Source organism: Nomascus leucogenys, chromosome 6 (assembly GCF_006542625.1).
Source record: "Nomascus leucogenys isolate Asia chromosome 6, Asia_NLE_v1, whole genome shotgun sequence".
Classification (NCBI taxonomy): Eukaryota; Metazoa; Chordata; class Mammalia; order Primates; family Hylobatidae; genus Nomascus; species Nomascus leucogenys.
The window spans coordinates 85,600,819-85,623,153 of record NC_044386.1 but is presented as its reverse complement, the minus strand read 5'-3'; the positions used below and the strand labels follow the sequence as shown (position 1 = coordinate 85,623,153).

The following is a 22,335-nucleotide window of genomic DNA, read 5'->3' as shown; positions in this document are numbered from 1 at the left end:
ATATAACATATAATTCAGTCCTATATTGTGGCTGGCTAAGGGAAAAGGGGGAAAGGAGCAATAGAGCATGATGATGAACAGAGAGGCAAGGTGTTAAGTGGTCACTATGTGAGCTTGCAAGTTTAACAGACTTGGATTCAAATCCTGGCTCTGCCCTGACTGATTGTTAAATTACAGGCAAATTACTTAATCTCTTCAGACTTAATTGACTTATCTGTAAATATGAATGATGCTGCCATCACCTCAGCATTAAGAACCAAGAGGATGTCTGAAAGCCCTTGTCCCATGTGCCTGGCATGCAGACAACTCATACAGTGACAAACAAATAAACATACATGCTAGCACCTGAAGGCAGAAGCAAAACAACAACAACAAACCCTCTTAAAAAAAAAAAAAAAAAAAAAAGAGGCCGGGCACGGTGGCTCATGCCTGTAATCCCAGCACTTTGGGAGGCCGAGGTGGGCAGATCACAATGTCAGGAGTTCGAGACCAGCCTGGCCAATATGGAGAAACCCCCGTCTCTACTAAAAATACAAAAAAATTAGCTGGGTGTGGTGGCAGGCACCTCCCAGCTACTTGGGAGGCTGAGGCAGGAGAATCGCTTGAACCCGGGAGGCAGAGGTTGCAGTGAGATCGTGACATGGCACTCCAGCCTGGCAACAGAGCAAGACTCTGTCTAAAAAAAAAAAAAAAGAAAAGAAATGGAGTCTCACCATGTTGCCCAGGTTAAAAAACAATCCATTTCGATAAACAAATAAAAGATATTTTAATTAGTACCTGTTACTTGACAATAAAATATTTTAGAAACTATATATCTTTTTTTTTTGAGACAGTGTTTCGGTCTGTCGCCCAGGCTGGAGTGTAGTGGCACAATCTTGGCTCACTGCAACTTCCACCTCCCGGGTTCAAGCGATTCTCACACCTCAGCCTCTGAGTAGCAGGGATTACAAGAGTGCGCCACCACGCCTGGCTAATTGTTGTATTTTTAGCAGAGACTGAGTTTCATCATGTTGCCAAGGCTGGTCTTGAACTCCTGACCTCAGTGATGTGCCTGCCTCAGCCTCCTAAAGTGCTAGGATTACAGGTGTGAGCCACTGTACCCAGCCTGTACTTAGTTTTTATTTATTTATTTCTTCTTGAGACAGAGTCTCGCTCTGTCACCCAGGCTGGAGTGCAGTGGTGCGATCTTGGGTCACTGCAACCTCCGCCTCCCGGGTTCATGCCATTCTCCTGCCTCAACCTCTCGAGTAGCTGGGACTATAGGTGCCCGCCACCACGCCCGGCTAATTTTTTGTATTTTTAGTGGAGATGGGGTTTCACCGTGTTAGCCAGGATGGTCTTGATATCCTGACCTCGTGATCTGCCCGCCTCAGCCTCCCAAAGTACTGGGATTACAGGCGTGAGCCACCGTGCCCAGCCTGCCTATACTTGTTTTTTTTTTTTTTTTTTTTTTTTTTGAGACACTTTGGGAGACCGAGATGGGCGGATCACGAGGTCAGGAGATCAAAACCATCCTGGCTAACACAGTGAAACCCCGTCTCCACTAAAAATACAAAAAATTAGCCAGGCGTGGTGGCGGGCGCCTGTAGTCCCAGCTACTCGGGAGGTTGAGGCAGGAGAATGGCATGAACCTGGGAGGCGGAGGTTGCAGTGAGCCGAGATCGTGCCACTGCACTCCAGCCTGGGTGACAGAGCAAGACTATCTAAAAAAAAAAAAAAAAAAAAAAAAAAAAAAAAAAAAAAAAAAACAAGCAACCAACCAAACAAAAAACCCAAATTGTAGTGGGTCAAAATTATGCCTAAATGTCCAGTGTGGTGGCTCATGCCTATAATCCCAGCAGTTTGGGAGGCTGAGGCAGGCGGATCACTTGAGGTCAGGAGTTTGAGACTAGCCTAGCCAACATGGCAAAACCCTGTCTCTACTAAAAATACAAAAAAATTAGCCAGGCATGGTGGCATGTGCCTGTAGTCCCAGCTACTTGGGAACCTGAGGCAGGAGAATCACTTGAACCTGGGAGGTGGCGGTTGCAATGAGCCGAGATCATATCACTGTGCTCCAGCCTGGGTGACAGAGCAAGACTATCTAAAAAAAAAAATAAACAAAAAACCAAGGAACAAAATTATGCCTAAACTTGTTTTAAGTCTCTATACATAACAATGAAGAGAGAAAAATGTGTCTTCAAAAATGAGGAGAGCCAAGAATCTGTTTTCTCTTTTTGGTCAAAGATCTGGCTGTCACATTTTAAGAACAACTGTAAGATAACTAAATATACAGCATGCCACTCCATTCCTCTGCCCCCTCAAAAGAGGAATACCGTGTATCTATGAAGAAGCCTTTGGCTTTAGCACATTCCCGGAGTTCCGAAAAGAACTCCTGGTGTGGAGGAGGGTGCTGGCGCAGCAAGGCCTGATGAGGGAAGCTCTCCCAGATCTTTTTGGCAACCCAGTGGTTGGCCAGGATCATGCATTCAGCCACTGTCTCGTGGACTTCCAGGGGCTGCTTGGGGATGAGGTCGTGAATGTTCTTTTTGTCATCTAGCTGTACGCGAACCTCTACCCCTTCCAGTTCCAGTGCACCACATCCGTCTCGTTTAGCTCTGACATGGCGAGCTATGTCAGTTAGCTTTCCAATTGCCCACACTAACTCCTCCAGCTTGGCTTGTCTGCTCTTCTCATCCAAGTCTTTGAATTCTGGAATATCATCAACAACACTTAAGTTTCCATCCAGTAGTTCTTGGGCTGCTTCATAGAACAGTTTGTATGCTGATCGAATAATGGTTCTGCCATACCACACTTTCTTAATTTCATAAGAGGCTTTATCCAGTTCCCACATGATGCTTACAGCATACCTACAAAAACAGTAACATTGACAACATCACTATTCAATTCATCTGGCTTTTTTTGTTTTGTTTTTTTGAGATGGGATCTTGCTCCATCACCCAGGCTGGAGTGCAATGGCATGATCACTGCTCACTGCTGCCTCAATCTCCTGGGCTTGAGCAATTCTCCTGCCCAAAGTGCTGCGATTACAGGTGTAAGCCACCATGCCCCACCTAAGTCTTCTATTTTTGAAGCAAGTAGAATTTGACCTAACTGTAACTTAAAAGAAATTACAAAGCGACAGGTTTCTGGTTTGATTTGTCTATCCAACCACCTTACAACTAAATCAAAAAATATTTTAGGCTGGGTGTGGTGGCTCACGCTTGTAATCCCAGCACTTTGGGAGGCCGAGGCGGGCGGATCACGATGTCAGGAGATCGAGACCACAGTGAAACCCCGTCTCTACTAAAAAATACAAAAAATTAGCCGGGCGTGGTGGCGGGCGCCTGTAGTCCCAGCTACTCAGAGAGGCTGAGGCAGGAGAATGGCGTGAACCCGGGAGGCGGAGCTTGCAGTGAGCCGAGATAGTGCCACTGCACTCCAGCCTGGGCGACAGAGCAAGACTCCGTCTCAAAAAAAGAAAAAAAAAATTTTTTAATTAAAACAACAAAGTTAGACTGGGGTCTGTTGAGCGCTGAACAAATTTGAAATGAGTTCATATGTGACATTACAAACCTTACTTTATGTCTTCCATTTTTTTTTTTTTCTTGAGATGGAGTCTTGCTGTGTTTCCTAGGCTGGAGTGCAGTGGTGCAATCTCGGCTCACTGCAACCTACCTCTTTTGGGTTCAAGTGATTCTCCTGCCTCAGCCACCTGAGTAGCTGGGACTACAGGCGTGCACCACCACGCCTGGCTAATTTTTTCTATTTTAGTAGAGACAGGGTTTCACTGTGTTGCCCAGGCTGGTCTCAAACTCCTGAGCCCTGGCAATCCACCTGCCTTGGCCTCCCGAAGTGCTAGGATTATAGGTGTGAGCCACCGTGCCCGGCCATGTCCTCTATTTTGATTAGAAAAGCATGACACTGATAGAGTCAAGTCTTTTTAGCTCAGTAAATTAGTGTAAAGTCTTGCAAATCCTACAGTGACACTGAACTGTGATACCAATCTTGATGACAGATAAATTAGCAAAAATTTCATTTAGTAAAAAAACTCTGCCACCAAGTCATTTAAAAAAAAAAAAAAAAAAAAAAAAAAAAAAAAAAAAAAAAAAAAAAAAAAAAAAAAGCATACATTTGGAACTCATAAAAAACATAGGGCTAATTTTCCTAATATGTAAAGAGCTTTTACAAATTAATTAGTAATTGATCTTGAATCCAAAAGAAAAATGGGAAAAGAACGTAGTTAACAGAAAGGGATACATAAGTGACTGTTAAACACACGAAAAAATGGTTAGCTTTATTCGTAATGCAAATTAAAACCAATCTAAGATACCATTTTTCATCTATCAAATTGGCAAAGATAAAAAAATACAACATATTGTGTTGGCAAGGCTGTGGGAAAATATGCACTCTCATACACTGGCGACAGGAATATAACTGGTGTAACATTTAAGAAGGGCAATTTGATTATATTGATCTAAACACAAATGCACATACTCTTGACACAGAAATCCCATAATCAAATATGGGAATTTCTCTTTCACATATACGGTATTTTAAAAAATGTGAAATGGGCTGGGCATGGTGGCTTACATCTGTAATCCCAGCATTTTGGGTGGCCAAGGCGGGAGGATCACTTGAGCACAGGAGTTCAAGATCAGCCTGGGCAACATGTGAAACTCTGTCTCAAAAAATAAAAATAATGTGAAATGACTTATGTTCAAAGTTAACTCAGTACAGCTTTGCAATACCAAAAGATTGGAAACTATCCAAATTTCCATAGATAGTGCAACTGTTATTAATACGGAATGATCTCCAAGATACCATTAAGTTCTTTTTAAAAAGGAAGGTGCTAAACAGTATATATATATATATATATGTATATATATATGCATATATATATACATATATATGCATATATATGTGTATATATATGCATATATATGTATATATGTATATATGTAGATATATGCATATATATGTATATATATATGTATATATAATGCAACCATTTGTGTAAAAAAGATCACATATGCATATTTATGTATGTATTATATCTAGAAAATAATACGGAACTGGTAAATGAGGGAGAGTGATAGGGAGGAACCTTTCATTAAATACCTCTTGGGACATATGAGTTCGGGCCTATAGGATTCTATTACCTATTCAAACAGAAACAAAGTTTAACCTCAACAAATGAACAAAAATCTCCCCAAGTTCATGATCCTCATGCCAAACAACTTCTGCCGGGGAATGCACAAGCACAAAGCTACACACATTTGTTCTCAGATTTTAGCTGACTTTAAAAAGCCAGCAACAGAGGGAGATGCAGAACCCCACTGCTGGCAGACAGACGAGAGGAGGGGAAGGGCAGGGAAGGCTAGAGAAATAAAGCTGCCTAAAGATAAGTGGTGTGGGGTTGGGGTCGGGGGTGAGGTTGAGAGGTCAAGAGGGGAGACACAGGGCTGGGGTGGGGCATAGCAGAGAAGAAAAATAAGGCCAGAAGCAGGCAGCATCAGGAGCCACAGAAGGGCCAGGACAAGCTTTGAAGACAAAAGCCATAAACTCACCTATCAACGCCTCCCAGAAGGGAACACAAATCGGCACTGAGGACGGAAGGCAGCATGTCATAGCGACGATCTGCTAGATAATAAGTCGTGGCCCTGTGAATGACACACATGCGGCAACACGACCTTCAGCAGGGAGAAGCAGAACTGCTGACTGTGAGGGCCGCAGGGAGGTAAATGGCCAAAATCTCACTACAGATTCCCCAAGGCTGTTGCTGTTTCATAAAGTGCAGCAGACTGGGTAATAAAACTATTCCCATGGTCCCACTTTTCTAAGTGATACTGCTTTGGGCTGAATATTCTTCCACTGATAAGAGAAAGAAAGAGCAAGTGACACGAATCTTTGTCGCATAAGAAAAATTGGAGTGTAATGATGCAGTATTTTTATAAAATAGTATATTACTACATGAAAATTTAACCCATTTCAATTTAGTAGGAAACAATGTGTGAAAAGGTTATGTTAAAAAGGAAAGGTAAATTGATCAAGGTACTGTTTTTATAAAGGAAAATGGGGAGTGGACCTCAACTTTTCTTTTCTGGAAGGGACCTTCGGAATTGCACAAACGAGATCTTTGAACACCTGAAACTAGTACAGACACAAAATATACAGTCACATACACACAACCATAGAGCTGATTTCAAATAGCATTACCTTGTTCTAGCTTCAATATCAATGTAAGAATTTGGTGCCACAAAGTGTGTTACATCTGCGATGTGGACCCCAAGTTCCAGGTTGCCATTATTTAAGGTTCTTACTGAGAGTGTGTCATCCACATCTTCACAACCTTTGGGGTCAATGCTGAATACGAGATGGCTTTTCCTCAAGTCTTTACGTTTTTGTTCCTCTTCAGGACTCACCTTCCAGGGATTTTCTGGTGTGTTTACTGGCATCTCACACATCTGTATGAGAGGCCAAATATTCAGCAATTCATGCACCACAAATTTCTGTAAAAATCCACTCATTAATATTCTCAATGTGACCACATAGAAATTCATTCATTCTCAATTACATTCTGCATCAACCTATGTTGGCTTCCTTTGATCAATAATTGTTTATTAGGTGCCTCAGATATCCCGGGTACTGTGCTGGGCTCTGGAAAGTCAGGAGTCAACAAGAAAGACAAAGTCCTACACCCCTGAAGACCCTTACAGTTGGACAGAAAATGTCCCACAACTTCTACCAGCCTCTTTAGTTACAGGGGCTTGGAACAAGAGTACAACATGTAGCCCATTTTCAAATGATCCATTCATTTGTTTAAATGTAGTCAAGCTTTAAATTTAAGCCTTGAAAAAAATAACATGTTCCAAATATTAAAAGCTTACCCCTTAAAGGTAATTTTATACAGGACCTATCTAGGGCATTTTCTCTCCATTATTATCTGTTTAAGCCATCAATTTGCAGTTAAGTAGGCTAAAAGGGAAGAGAAAATTCTAGTCCTATGATGTATAGCCCACACTTTATTTTATTGTAACATTTTCACTAAGAGCTGCCAAACAAGTCAACAAATAATTTCCAGAAACTAATGTGAAATATAAAAATTTAATGATGTAAAATATTCTAAAATAGTTTACTATGATAGCTCCTGTTCTGTGAAAAACTTTAATGAAAATAAGAACACCCAGACACTCCTTATGGCAATGCAAATGGGTCCAATTTTTCTGGAGAACAATCTGCTTGTACGTATTAGAAGCTATTTAAATCTTTTATACCCTTTGACTTGGTAATCTCACTTTAAGGATTACATTCCAAGAGAATGATCAAAAAGAAATTAAAAAGCAGTGTTTATAAAAATGTTTGAAGTAACATTTTTTTTTTTTTTTTTTGAGACAGTCTCGCTCTGTCACCCAGGCTGGAGTGCAGCGGCGTGATCTCGGCTCACTGCAACCTCTGCCTCCCTGGTTCAAGCAATTCTCCTGCCTCAGCCTCCCGAGCAGCTGGGATTACAGGCACCCACCACTAGGCCCAGATACTTTTTGTGTGTGTTTTTAGTAGAGACGGGGTTTCATCATGTTGGCCAGGCTGGTCTCAAACTCCTGACCTGGTGATTGGCCCGCCTTGGCCTTCCAAAATGCTTGGATTACAGGCGTGAGCCACCACGCCTGGCCTACATTTTTTTATAATACTGAAAAATTAGACAGCTGAATGCCCAAAAATTGAGAAATGCTTAAGCAAACTAGGGTACGTCAATATACCGTAATTTACCATAACCATTAAAATAAGTAGGCTATATCAATATATAAAAATAATTTTAAGTGAAAGAAGCAGAACAGAAATTAGTGTGTGCACACGATGAATATAGTCATGCAAGAATAATACACAAGATTTATGAGGGTTTTAAAAGATCATAAAGTGATGGAAATAGCTGATGTTTTATGTTTTGAGATTTTTGTTTTCTATAAAGTTCACAAAAACTGTTTCATAATGAGCATAATTTTTGACCCATGGGTCGGAGATGTATGGATCCCAGGAATCCACCCCCTGCAGCTTTATGCAGCCTCTGGTTGGATGATTTGGACAGAGAGTGTGGAGCTCAGTTGGGTCTGCAACTAGGTGTCCTTGTAGTTGCTGGGGATGGATGTATACTGACTATGAGACACTGACATATCATTTTTAAGCCCAGTTGGAAAATATAAAAATTTGAGAGCTATGAGGCTATAGAAAACTAATTCTACACTTGAAGCTGACTTCAGTTTGGTCCAAATATAGAATAAAGAGGAGTGAGATTTTTCCATTATCTGTGGCTTTACACAGTGGGTTGTTCCATAGCACAAAGACTTTTCTTTCTTAATGATGAAACAACAACAACAGCAAAAAGAAAATGTCACTAGATCAAAGGCTTCTGGAAAATCTGACCTGAGCTTCTGAGAAAGGGATAACTGAAATATTGTTTTCCACCAGGATGGTTGCAATTTCCCCTTCCAGATCTCCGATTCTTCCTAAAACACGCACAAAATGTCCATTTGGATACACAGATGTTGACTCCCAGGAATCGATGCGCACGACCACCCTGAAGTCCTGCACAAAAGGAAAAAATAAAACACAGCTGAGCACCAGGAGTTAAGTGGGTCAATTAGAGGCATCAAACAAACAAGAGGCAAACAGTACTGGGTTCCAAGGAGAGTGGCCAGTTGCAAATAGTGGTGTATGGTAGGGTTTTTTGTTTTTGTTTTTCATTCTTCCTATTACTAAATTGCCAGATGGTATGAAATGCTTGACCCAATGCTTTGAAGGGAGGCATTACTTCTCTACATCCATGAAGAGGGCTGGAAATTTTAGTCTGCTGAAGAGAGCTGTAATACATTCTAGTTAGCGCTTGCAACACTAGGGGAAAACTCAATTATGCATGCTCCAAATTAAGTTTTAAAACAACAATCTTAATGTTTTGTGTGTGGGAGTTAGCTCCTAATTTCTTTGAAGTCTATTTTATTTTATTTTAAGATGGAGTCTTGCTTTATCACCCAGGCTGGAATGCAGTGGCGTTATCTTGGCTCACTGCAGCCTATGCCTTCAGGGTTCAAGTGATCCTCCTGCCTCAGCCTCTCACATAGCTAGGATTACAAGCGTGTACCACCATGACCAGCTAATTTTTGTAATTTTTTTTTTAAGTAGAAATGGGGTTTCACCATGTTGGCCAGGCTGGTCTTGAACTCCTGGCCTCAAGTGATCCACCTGCCTTGGTCTCCCACGTTGCTGGGATTACAGGTATGAGCCACTGCGCCTGGCCTCTTTGAAGACCAAGTCTTAAGATGCTCTTTGGTGGAGAAGAAGATGTCCATGTAAACTGAATCCCCACTACCCCCAAATTCCGGCAAACCATGGGAATGGAAAACGTATTAGGTGCAACTGGCCTGGAGAGCCTGCATAAGGCTTCAAGATGTAAAAGCACAATGGCCAGGTTACTGGCTGGGGACATCCTGCTTTAGTGTCTCATTTACAAACTGTAAAATATCAGGGGGAATTAAATTGGGCAATGCCCATACTCTTTGACACAAGTAAAGGTTAATTTCTAACTTTCTTGTTTATGTCTTCTCTCCGGTGCTATATTCCTTTATGGATAATCAATTCTGTGAAGTACCACTATATCATCCCTACAGGGCAGAGTGATCATATTTCTATATTGCTTGCTGGAGGAAAGCTTGTTAGTGTTGGCAAAGCGTATCTATTGAAAGTTTCTATGTTGGACAGCTGGATAATGTATGTTCTCTCTGGTTGTCCTACACAGCTCTTTCTAGGACAATTTCTCTCTGGACTGAATTTATTAACCACAGACTACTTAATGGATGGTTTTCATATATTTAGAATTTTTAAAAAACAGAATCTTGAGGCTGGGCACGGTGGCTCATGCCTGTGATTCCAGCACTTTGGGGGGCCAAGGCAGGAGGATTGCTTGAGGTCAGGAGTTCAAGACCAGCCTGTGCAACAAAGCGAGACCCCATTTCTACAAAAAACGAATTAAAAAACATAAAAACATGGCCGGGCATTGTAGCTCACACCTGTAATTCTAGCACTTTGGGAGGCAGAGGTGGCGGATCATGAGGTCAGTAGTTTGAGACCAGCCTGGCCAACATAGTGAAACCCCATCTCTACTAAAAATACAAAAATTAGCTGGGTGTGGTGGCGGGAACCTGTAATCCCAGCTACTCGGCAGGCTGAGGCAGGGGAACTGCTTGAACCCGGGAGGCGGAGGTTGCAATGACCTGAGATCGCGCCACTACACTCCAGCCTGGGTGACAGAGGGAGACTCTGTCTTGGAAAAACAGAAGAACAACAACAACAAAAAACCCCAAAAAACACATCCCAGTATCTTGGAATGCCAGATGCCATCAATAATTTATTTCCTTATATGCAAAGGAATTAACAATGCTTTCTGGTACTGCTAAAAAGCTGGCAAAGACAGAAGGAGAAGCATAGAGATCCCATAGTAGAGGTAGAATGCCAGCTACCTGGAGGGTTTCTGCTTGCTGAGTGCTAATTCGAATTTTGGGAATTCTGTAATCCCAAGGTGTAACCAGGATTTTCTGAGCATTTTTGCCCTGAGATTGGACCTCTTCTTTGGATGGAAATGTCACCACATAATCCCGCCAGTTCTTCTGAAGTATGCCCACCACTCGACCTTTGGCAAAACAAAACAAAACAAGGCATTAAATGGTTAGGTGCTATCTATCTGGACTCTGACCACCTTGAGCAGTAAGGAAAAGAACAAGAAATACAGTGTCCTATTTTTTTTTCAAGCACATCCACCCAACTCAAGAACGTTTTTGAAAGGAAGCTTTTATTAACAACGATAACAGCCAGGCATGGTGGCTCATGCCTATAATCCCAGCACTTTGGGAGGCTGAGGTAGGAGGATCACTTGAGGCCAGGAGTTCGAGACCAGCCTGGCCAACATGGTGAAACCCCACCTCTACTAAAAACACAAAAATTAGCTGGGCATGGTGGCATGCGCCTGTGATCACAGCTGTTTAGGAGGCTGAGGCAGGAGAATTGCCTGAACCTGGGAGATGGAAGTTGCAGTGAGCCGAGATGGCACCACTACACTCCAGCCTGGGCAACAGAGTGAGACTCCATCTCAATAACAAACACATAAACAAAACCAAAACACACACATAACAACAACAACCAAAGGTATGTTTGAAGATTTGCCTTCTTGGTATTTTATTTTAAAGATGGATAATTTAAAAACACTTTTTGTTTTTGTTTCTTTTTTTTTTTTTTTTTTTTTTTTTTTAAGAAACAGGATCTCACTATGCTGCCCAGGCTAGAGTACACTGGCTAGTCACAGACACTATCATAGTATGTTACAGTCTCAAACTCCTGGGCTCAATCCATCCTCCTGGGTAGCTGGGTCTATAGGCATGTGCCATCATGCCCAGCAAAGACGGGTAACTTTTAAAGTAACATTGTCAGTATGCTCTCTCTTCCTGAGATAACATTTACAATCCACTTGTCCCATTTCCTCTCTTTTGCCATTATCTTATCCATCTTGTTTTGGTATATTGGGAATGATTTTCACTCTTGTTTTAAACCATGCCCTCAACTGCGCATTTTCAGTCTTTCTTGCCTTCTCTCACCAGCTAACCTCATTTGGTCCATTATACACAGAAAAGTGTACAGATCATGATACTGACACACAACACTCAATCATCACTGACTGAAGCCGAGACCAAACTTTAGTAGTTAAAAATGTTCTCTTTTTTTCTTTTTTTCCCACAAATATTTACTGAGCTCCAACCAGGTATGAGGCTTTGTTCTAGGTACAGGGAATATAGCAGCATCATAATAGGCAAAGTCCTTGATTTCATGGGGTTTATATAAAATCAGTTTGGGTGTCTGTGGGGGTGGAAAATAGACCAAAAAAAAAAAAATGTGAAGTTCTGACAGTTGCTAAGAAAGATACAAGGTAGGGTAAGGTGATCAAGAGTGACAGAAGGTCAGAAGTGGCAGCTATTTTAAATAGAGTGACATTTGAACAGTGACTTGAGGGAAGTGAGGAAAACAGATGTGAGGATATTTGGGGAAAGCTTCATCCAGGTGGTGGAAAGAACAAGTTGTCAATGCGGCTGGAGCAAAGCATGAAGAGGAAAATGGCAGAAGGCAGCAGAAAAAGCTGGTGGGACCATGCAGGCCATGGTAAGGACTTTGGATTTTATTCTGAGTGAAACAGGAACCAGCCATTGAGGAGTTTTAAGCAGAAAAATGACAGGAGCCAACTCTCGCTTTTTCTTTTTTCTTTTTTTGAGACAATGTCTCACTCTCTTGCCCAGGCTGGAGTGTAGTGGCGCGATCTTGGCTCACTGCAACCTCCGCCTCCTGGGTTCAAGTGATTCTTGTGCCTCAGCTTCCCAGTAGCTGGGACTACAGGGGTGCACCACTACGCCCGGCTAATTTTTGTATTTTTAGTAGAGACAGGGTATCACCATGTTGGCCAGGCTGGTCTCGAACTCCTGACCTCAAGTGATCCATCCACCTCAGCCTCCCAATGTGCTGGGATTACAGGCGTGAGCTATAGCGCCCAGCTCAACTCACTTTCTGAATGATCATTGTGTCTCTGAGTGGAGAAAAGACTACATGGGGAGGGGCAAGGGTGGGAACAGGGAGACAGTGAGGAGGCTGCTTCGACAGTCCTGAGGTGCCAGTGGACTGAAGCGGGACAGCTGTGGGGGAAGTGTGGCAGGTGGCTGAATTCAGGCCATGCATTAGAGTTGGAGTTGCCAGCATTTGCTGATGAGTGAAAAAAAAAAAAAAAATTCAAGGATGACCCCAAGGTGTCTTGGGTTGACCAAGAATGAATTTGCCCTTTACTGAGAGCAGGTCTAGGGGTGAAATCAGGAGTCTGTGTGGGACACGTTAAGTCTGAGATGCCTATTGGACGACCAGGGGAAGATGCCAAATAGACAACTGAGTAAACAAAACCGGAAGCCAAGGAAGGGCCAGAGATACAAAATTAAAGGACTGCAGGAGATCCCTGAGGGAGAGAGTACAGAGAATGGAAGATCCAGCGTGGGGCCCTTGCACATCCAAGAGGACAATGAGATGGAGAGCCAGGAGGAGAACTGAGAAGAGCAGCCAGCAGGGTGGGAAAACTGGGAGAAGCCCCAGGGAAGGCAGAGCCCCCCCTGCCAAATGCTGCTGACAGCTTCCAGATGATGGAGGCTGACCAGTGCTCTGGCAATGGGGTCACTGGTGACCTTGGCAAGAACAATTTTAGAGGAGTAGGGCTTGGGAGGTGTCAGAATGGCAGGCATGAGAGGCCAGCAGGGAGGAAGAGAGAACGTGGAGTTAACTATACTCTGACTTTAATGATAAGGAGCAGCAGCTGAAAGGGATGTGGGACTCAGAGAGGATTTTTGGTTTGATTTTAAGATGGAAGGCATTATAGCATATTTGGGTGCTGATGAGAGTAAAGTAGACTTGCAGAGAGGGAAAATTGATAATGGAGGGGAAGAGACTATATCTCGTGTTAGGAACTATTATTGTACAACCTGTGACTATAGTTAATGTACTGTATTCTTGAAAATTGCTAAGAGAGTATATCTTAAGTGTTTTCACCACATAGTAAGGTTAACACATAGGTTAATTAGCTCAGTCTAGCCATTCTCCAGTGTATTATATCAAAACATCATATTATACACAATAAATACACAAAAATCATCATATTATACACAATAAATGCAGTTTTTGCCAATTTAAATAAATAAAATAAGGGCAGTATTTCTGGATTGCTAAAGAGAAGACAAATATAATTCCACAAGAAAAATGGACATCGGAGTGGCTCTCCAGCTGGCTCACCTGTAGGCATGGGCTCACTTGGGGACTCGCCCGAAGCCTTGTCATCACAGTCATTCTCACACAGGGCTACGGTTCTTCCTTTCCATTCATTTTTAGGGAGCAACTCCACAACTACCACATCTCCATGAATTGAGCGGTTTCGAGCCTTCATCCCGTGGATTAGGATGTCACTGACTAAATCTGTGTTTGGGGCAGCACAGAAAAAACCCATAAAGCCAAGCGAATGGCACACCAGTGAGGCATTCCGCGTGTAATATACTTAAAGTCTAATCAGCACTCCTGCAAGTAAAGCTTCTTCCTTTCAAAGGTAGAATCAAACTTTTGTTCTGCAGGTTAGGAATGAAGAATTGCTGGCATCATGTCATTCTGCATATTGAGCTTTCGTAAGTGCCACCGTCAATCATCTTTTAAAAAAATATCCCCACTCCCCTCATGACCTTTTAAAAAGGTATTAGTTCCCTGCATGCAACTATGTGAGCCTATGCTGGACTTCTGTCAAACACCTTTAGGATCCTATGCAGCCAAGGGAGTGGTCAGTGGGCTGAGGAACTATAGATAGGGCAGAACCGACAGGGAGAATTCTGACGAGTAAGGGCCCGAAGAAAGCCAGTTTCTCATTCTCTCTTGACCCAGCCATGCTCCTTTGACTAGCAGGGTTTCTTTTTCACCCTATCATTACAGAACTAAGAACTACACCTGATTATGATACAACTTATTTACACATTTTTTCATTTTTATTACTTAAAAAAAATTTACTCCAATAAAGCAATATAACACATTGAGGCAGCACAGAGTAATATGTTAAAATCACAGCCAAACTGCCTTGGCTACAAATTTAACTCTACCACTTACCAGGTGTGTGACTGTGGGCAAGTTACTTTGCTTCTCTGTGTAGTAGTTTAAATTTATTATAATAAAATCAGAAATTATAGACAAAAAGCTAGGGGAACCACCCCCCACCAGAATCCCACATACCCAATGTATGTAGGCATACATAACAGGGCACATATGACATGACAAATTTCTTTCTTTTTTTTTTTTTTTTTGAGACGGAGTCTCGCTCTGTCACCCAGGCTGGAGTGTAGTGACGCGATCTCGGCTCACTGCAAGCTCCGCCTCCCGGGTTCACGCCATTCTCCTGCCTCAGCCTCTCGGAGTAGCTGGGACTACAGGCGCCCGCCACCACGCCCGGCTAATTTTTTTTGTATTTTTAGTAGAGACGGGGTTTCACCGTGGTCTCAATCTCCTGACCTCGTGATCCGCCCGCCTCGGCCTCCCAAAGTGCTGGGATTACAAGCGTGAGCCACCGCGCCCGGCCTGACATGACAAATTTCAACTTTGCTTTCTTCATTGTATAACGTCAGAATAAAAAAGGAGTATCGAAATTTATGTAAGGTGTATACTGAACCTGAATCTTTACTGCTGGCTCCTTGAAGTCGAACAAAAGCTTCTATTTGGGCTCTGTGTTTGTTGACATTCAGAATTCCCTAAAATCATAATTAAAAAAATCAATGTGAAAAATGTTCTTTTCTGCCTGGTTTATCTCCAAAAGGTCCAGTTTTTAAAATTATGTGAAAACATCCCCATAATATTCTTTTAAGGTTTGTGATCCCTTTAGGAATTATATATATATGTATACACACACCACACATATATACACACACACACACACACACACACATATATATATATACACATTTTTTTTTCTTTTTTTCGAGATGGAGTCCTGCTCTGTCACCCAGGCAGGAGTGCGGTGTCACAATCTCAGCTCACTGCAATCTCTGCCTCCTAGGTTCAAGCAATTCTCCTGCCTCAGCCTCCCAAGTAGCTGGCATTACAGGTGCCCACCACCATGCTGCTCGGTTAATTTTTTGTATTTTTAGTAGAGACAGAGTTTCACCACGTTGGTCAGGCTGGTCTTGAACTCGTGACCTTGTGATCCACCTCGGCCTCCCAAAGTGCTGGGATTACAGGCATGAGAAACCATGCGCGGGTAGGAATAATATTAATCACTAAGGTTTTTTTTCTTTGGAGAAAAATACCATCATTTTGAACTACTCTTAGCTATACAAAGTGCTGAAAGTACCGGGCCTTATCTTATGTAACTGATGAGTAGTCTTTTAAAAATCTTCTATCTCAAAATATCCTCCCGGGGCCAGGCATGGTGGCTCATACCTATAATCCCAGCACTTTGGGAGGCTGAGGTGGGTGGATCACGAGGTCAAGAGATCGAGATCATTCTGGCCAAAATGGTGAAACCCTGTCTCTACTAAAAATACAAAAATTAGCTGGGCATGGTGGCGTGTGCCTGTAATCCCAGTTACTCAGGAGGCTGAGGCAGAAGAATCACTTGAACCTGGGAGGCAGAGGTTGCAGTGAGCCAAGATTGCACCACTGCACTCCATCCTGGTGATACAGCGAGACTGCGTCTCAAAAAAATAAAAAAATAAAAAAAATTTAAGAAACAAACAAAAAAAAACCAGGAATGCCATAAACTTTACTACTAGGCCGGGCGCAGTGGATCACGCCTGTAATCCCAGCACTTTGGGAGGTCGAGGTGGGCGGATCACCTGAGGTTGGGAGTTCAAGACCAGCTTGACTAACATGGAGAAACCTCATCTCTACTAAAAATACAAAATTAGCCGGGCGTGGTGGTGCGTGCCTGTAATCCCAGCTTCTTGGGGCGCTGAGGCAGGAGAATCGCTTGAACCCGGGAGGCGGAGGTTGCGGTGAGCTGAGATTGTGCCATTGCACACCAGCCTGGGCAACAAGAGCAAAACTCCGTCTCAAAAAAAAAACCAAAAAAACACTTTACTACTAAGTTGGAAACATTAGCCCCTCTAGGCATACTCATTTAAAATCCCCACACTTTTAGGGAGGGGCTTTGGAGTGATGTTCTTAGATTGTGGCTGACAGTCTACTGAGTTGCTCATTAGAAATGCAAAATCCACGATAGAACAGTTCTGTATCTTGATTGTGGTGGTGGATACACAAATCTATGCATGTGATAAAACTGCATAGAGCTACACACACATACACACATAAATGAGTGTATATAAAACTGTTGAAGTCTGAATAAAAATTGTATCTGATTCCTTCCCAAGACCCTGACAGCATCTGGGTTCTAGGGTCCTGGGAGGATCACAAAGAGGCCCTTGAAAGGGGCAGAGAAAAAAATGGCAAAGGAGGAAAGAAGCTAAATTTCACCAATTTTACAACATCACCAGACCTCCAGACCTTGATTCAGAGATATGTTTTTTTCTAGTGACAGGAGGCATTTACCAGGCGACTTCCACAGTCTGCTTGTATGATGTTCAATATGTAACAGAATTAAGGACATCATCGCAGAGTAGCTTCAAGCTGGGCAATCAGTGTCTAAGGAAAGAATGACTCCCAAGCCACCTGAAACACTGACAGCCCTGACTTACTCATGCCCATCTTGTTTGCAGCCTGTGAAATCAGAGGCCTGTGACAGGATGCAGTAAAAAGAGGAGAAAACATACTGGCTGGTCCTGACAGATTCTTTTTTTTTTTTTTTTTTTTTAATTGAGACAGGTTCTCACTGTCACCCAGGCCGGAGTGCAGTGGTGCAATCACTCACTGCAGCCTCAACCATCCAGGCTGAAGTGATCCTCCTGCCTCAACCTCCCGAGTAATCTGGGAATACAGGTGCACACTACCATGCCTGGCTAATTTTTAAATTTTTTCTAGAGATGGGGTTTCACTGTGTTGCTCAGTCTGGTCTCTAGCTCCTGGGCTCAAGCAATCTATCAGCCTTAGCCAAAGTGCTGGGATTACAGGCATGAGCCACCGTGCCCAGCCCTGAGACATTCTAAATTACTACCCTCACCTGGATATAGCGTCCAGATTTAATCCCAGCTTCTAACACTTCCAGGGGAAGATGTTCTGGGTACTCCTTCCCATGGCTCTCCTGACTCTCATTCTCTCTCTCCCGTCGAGACTGAAGGATAGAATCACAAAGCTCATGGGCAGCTTTTAAATCAGGCCAGAAATTGTCCAGGTAATTCTGTATTTAATAAAAGCACAGAGAAACATGGTCAGAAGGTACTGATTCTTCATCATGGTACTACGACAGAAACTCCTGACTAGGAATTGCTGGCCTGCCGTTTTGAGGGGGTGCTCAGTAAGCAGGACTTCCTGAGCCTCATTCCACCATTCATTCTCTACTACCACATTAACCCCTGAGCCTGCCAAATGAGCCCCAGGAGGCCACTCCACCGTGGACCTCCTAGGCTACTTTGTGCTTTCAAGTCTCTTTCTCTCCACACACACCACATACACACCTGCACACGTCCAGGCAGCCTGTCTTTATGTGTATCTAATTGCTGCAGACAATGGCCTATATGTACTTTTTTTTGAGACAGGGCCTCATTCTGTAGCCCAAGCTGGATGCAGTGGCATGATCTTGGCTCACTGTAGCCTTGACCTCCCCCCGCCTTACACAATCCTCCTACCTCAGCCCCCCAAGTGGCTGGGACTAGAGGCGCATGCCACCACACATGGCTAATTTCTTTATTGTTTGTAGAGATGAGGTCTCACTGTGTTGCCCAGGCTGGTCTCAAACTCCTGGGCTCAAGTGGTTCTCCTGCCCTGGCCGCCCTAAGTGCTGGGATTACAGGCGTGAGCCACCGTGCCCAGCAATGTGTGTGCATTCTTGTCTTTTTTTTTTTTTTTTTTTAAGAGACAGGGTCTTGCTCTGTTGCCCATGCTGGAGTACAAGTGGCATGATCTTGGCTCACTGGTCTTGCTCTGTTGCCCATGTGGAGTACAAGTGGCGTGATCTTGGCTCACTGTAGCCTTGACCTCCTGGGCTCAAGTGATCCTCCTGCTTCAGCCTTCCAAAGTGCTGGATTACAGGCGTGGGCCACTGTGCCAGGCCATTATTGTCTTTTTTTATGTATTTTAACTCAACTTTAAGTCTGAGGGGTAGAGTCTAGCACATTCTCTGTTCTCAAATTGAAAAGAAAACAGGTTATGCTTTCTGTCAATTCCAGCATTTCTCCCACTAATTTCAGAGTCCTGTTCAAACTGCTTCCTTTCTTTCCCTACTCCTTCCAGAAATTCTGTCTGTGCTAATGTCAGTGCCCCAATTCTATGGTCACTTATCACTCATCAACACTACACTTTGTCATTATGAACCACCTCTTCAAGAGGGATTTATGATCTTGGCTCTTCTCCATCTAACTTCAAGTCCCCACAGAGAATTCTAGGCTTCCCTCTCATCTGAACTTCACAATATCTCTTTTTTCTACTATCATTCACCTCTATGAAGCCCTTGGTCACACAGTTTTCTTGAGAAATGCTATAGAAAATAAAACTGTACTATACCACTGGACTACAAAGAAAAGTAATTTTCACAAAAAGTAGAAAAATGTAATTTTAGTCAACTGTCCTCTGCAGGAACAAGACATGATGTATTGCAACAGAAAAAACAAGTGACACTGCCATTAATATCCAGCACCCCTGGAATTCTCTGGCATGCCAGAGCACTTTTTTATAGCAGGGCCAAGAAAATTCTATCGGCAAATCTTTAGCAATATATGCACCTGGGAACCCTTATAGAATCTGCAATTCGAAACCCAATTAGACTTTCTATGAACTGACAGGGGTAATACAGGGCCTTATTCTAGTTTCTGCACCAAAAAGTGATATCAACAAGTGAAACCTAATTGACCAGCTGGGCAGACAGAAGCGACCAGCGATCTGTTGAGAGATTAACAGTCATCCTACTCTCACAAAAGGTACCTAAGAGATAGGAAGAACTGCGGTGCTGAGACAGCCCAAAGAAATGGTCACTGATAATGTCGCTCCTGTCTGAGATCTGTACCAAGCAGATCTGACAGCATTCACATAAATAATATCACATCTCAACCCTTTCATTTATCCCTATTAACCCCTATGAACATTCACAAGTGGGGAAGAGTGAGGAACAGTTGAAAAAAAAGACTGGCCTTTAAGACAGTTTGTTTTGTGTGTATTTTCAGAAAAATAACTTGGGAGGCAGTATAGCATGGTGGCTAAGAGCTTTGGGGTCCGAATGCCTGGATTTTAATCATAGCCCTACCATTTTCTACTGTGTGACTTTGAACAAGTTACTTAGCCTTTCTGTGTTTCCATTTCCTTACCAATAAGATTAAATTATAATACCTACCTCATAGGGTTGTTGCAAGAATTAAATGAAATAATACACACAGAAAAGTGGCTGGCATAGATGTGTTGGTTATTACCATTAGGTAGAACCACGCCAAACTGCCATTTTATAGGTCAACAATAAGAATATTGGCAATTTTATTCAACCTATCATCATCATCATCACCATTACTATTAGTGTTATAGTTATAAATGTTAGTTTACTATCAGTAGGAGTTTACTGGGCTGGTATTAGATGCTGTGGGCCTTATAGTCAGAGTTGGTCTGAATTTGTGAAAGTCAACATTAAATAGTTGGGGCATAATGAAGAAGTAGAACTTCATTTGTTGAGACAGGGTCTTGCTCTGTCACCCAGGCATTAGTACAGTGGTGTGTTCATGGCTCACTGCAGCTTCCATCTCCCAGGCTCAAGTGATTCTTCCATCTCAGCCTCTTGAGTAGCTGGGACTACAGGTGCGTGCCACCATGCTTGGATATATATTTTATTTATATATATATATATATATATATATATATTTTTTTTTTTTTTTCTGTAGAGACAAGGTCTCATTAGATTGCCCAGCTGGTCTTGAACTCCTAAGCTCAAGTGATCTTCCTGTCTTGGCCTCCCAAGGGCTGAGATTATAGGCACGAGCCACCACGCCTGGCCAAAATGGAACTTAACGTCTATTCCTCTTTTCTCTTTTCTGTGTTACCAAAGGGATCTAGAGCCTTATGGGTACTACTTAGAAAATGAGGACTCATACATATAAAACATCTGGAAATACCTTGAAAGAAATCACGAATACTCCTTCTGTTTCACTTCCATACTGCTGAATTGCCTCTTCATCTTCCGTCACCATAACAATCGGCATCCTGTCCTGGCAGTGATGATAGTACCAAACAGCTGCGTTGTATATGCTCCTGGAAAAGCAAAGGGCACGTGAGCTCTCCCCAGGCAGACAAACACAAGCTCTTGTTCAGAATTTCACATCTGGCTTTTAATTTGTTATCCTTTGGTCTATATAGATAACCATTCATTCAACAAATACTTCTGGAGCATCCTTTATAAAGAAGCCCTGGGCTGGGTGCTCTGGGGAATACAAATATGAACCAGAAAGAACCTGATTTCTCTTCCCTAAGACATCCAACCACCACTGCAACCACTTTCATTTCTTGATATGGCCTAGAAACCATGAGGCCCTGCCATCTTTTACACCATTTAACTGGAGCAGCACACAAGATGAAAAGCTGTGTTATGTGAGGCTTAAAAGATGAAGAAACAAGTCTTTGGCTAAGAGAAAAACTAAGGTGCAAGTAGCTGAAGATCATAATCCAATAGGGTCTGATATGGAACCATGTGAAATGCCTGGAAATCTTCCAAAAAAGAACTGGAACTGGGAAACACAGAACTGGGAAACAGGTCTGGAGAACTGTGTGCAGGACTGGATTGACTGTCTGATTGAGACAGGGTCTTACTCTGTTGCCCAGGCTGGAATGCAGTGGTGAATAATGGCTCACTGCAACCTTGATTCCCAGGCTCAAGTGATCCTCCTGCCTCAGCCTCCTGAGTAGCTGGGACTACAGGTGCACGTCACCATCCCTGGCTAATTTTTAACTTTTTGTACAGATGGGGTCTATGTTATCCAGGCTGGTCTCGAACTCCTGATCCTCTTGCCTCAGCCTCCCAAAGTGCTGGGATTATAAGTGTGAGCCACCATGCCCAGCTTTCAAGGTAACTTCTGAGGCACATTCCGTGTGGCTCCTCAGCAGCACTGACGGAGCCTTCGTTTCCCACAGCAGCAGCACATCCTTCACCACCTTCCCTCCATCTCCATCTCCATCTCACTCTCCCCGCTTCCTCACTCCTGCTTCTGGGAATTGCTTTCCACATAAACACTCTACACTCGAGGACTCGCTTTAGGCTCTGCTTTCAGCAGACTTAAATCAGGACACTGTATTTCTTGAAGCAGCTTTCTCAGAATTAAATGACCACTTTCAGTTTAATAAGACTAGGAGTAGGAGCCTGGCCGGACACAGTGGCTGACATCTATAATCCCAGCACTTTGGGAGGCCAAGACAAGTGGATCGCTTGAACCCAGGAACTGAAGACCAGCCTGGGCAACACAATGGGACCCCGTTTCTACAAAATATACAAAAATTAGCCGAGCGTGGTGGCAGCTACTTGGCCTGTGTTCCCAGCTACTTGGGAGGCTGAGGTGGGAGGATAACTCGAGCTTGGGAGGTCGAGGCTGCAGTGAGTCGTGATCATACCACTGCACTCCAGCCTGGGTGACAGAGCAAACAACCCTGTCTCAAAAAAAAATTAAAAAAACCAAAAAACAAAAA

The 22,335-nt window shown here is 43.0% G+C and overlaps 1 protein-coding gene across 11 annotated transcripts in view; it reads right to left on the bottom strand.

Annotated features, from left to right (window-relative positions):
- DIS3L (DIS3 like exosome 3'-5' exoribonuclease) overlaps positions 1-22,335 on the bottom strand; it is a 42,535-nt gene that overhangs the window by 6,160 nt on the left and 14,040 nt on the right. For 9 of the 11 annotated variants that reach the window (XM_030814618.1, XM_030814615.1, XM_030814617.1 and 6 more), the window contains exons 4-12: positions 20,775-20,910; positions 17,687-17,863; positions 15,245-15,323; positions 13,837-14,016; positions 10,491-10,660; positions 8,401-8,562; positions 6,199-6,446; positions 5,550-5,642; positions 2,316-2,849 (exon numbers count right to left, since the gene is read on the bottom strand). In XM_030814618.1, the coding sequence (XP_030670478.1) occupies positions 2,316-2,849; positions 5,550-5,642; positions 6,199-6,446; positions 8,401-8,562; positions 10,491-10,660; positions 13,837-14,016; positions 15,245-15,323; positions 17,687-17,863; positions 20,775-20,910 (1,779 nt within the window). Of the gene's footprint in view, positions 1-2,315; positions 2,850-5,549; positions 5,643-6,198; positions 6,447-8,400; positions 8,563-10,490; positions 10,661-13,836; positions 14,017-15,244; positions 15,324-17,686; positions 17,864-20,774; positions 20,911-22,335 lie in introns of those variants that run through there. The other 2 variants (XM_030814614.1, XM_030814622.1) reach the window with 2 other exon arrangements.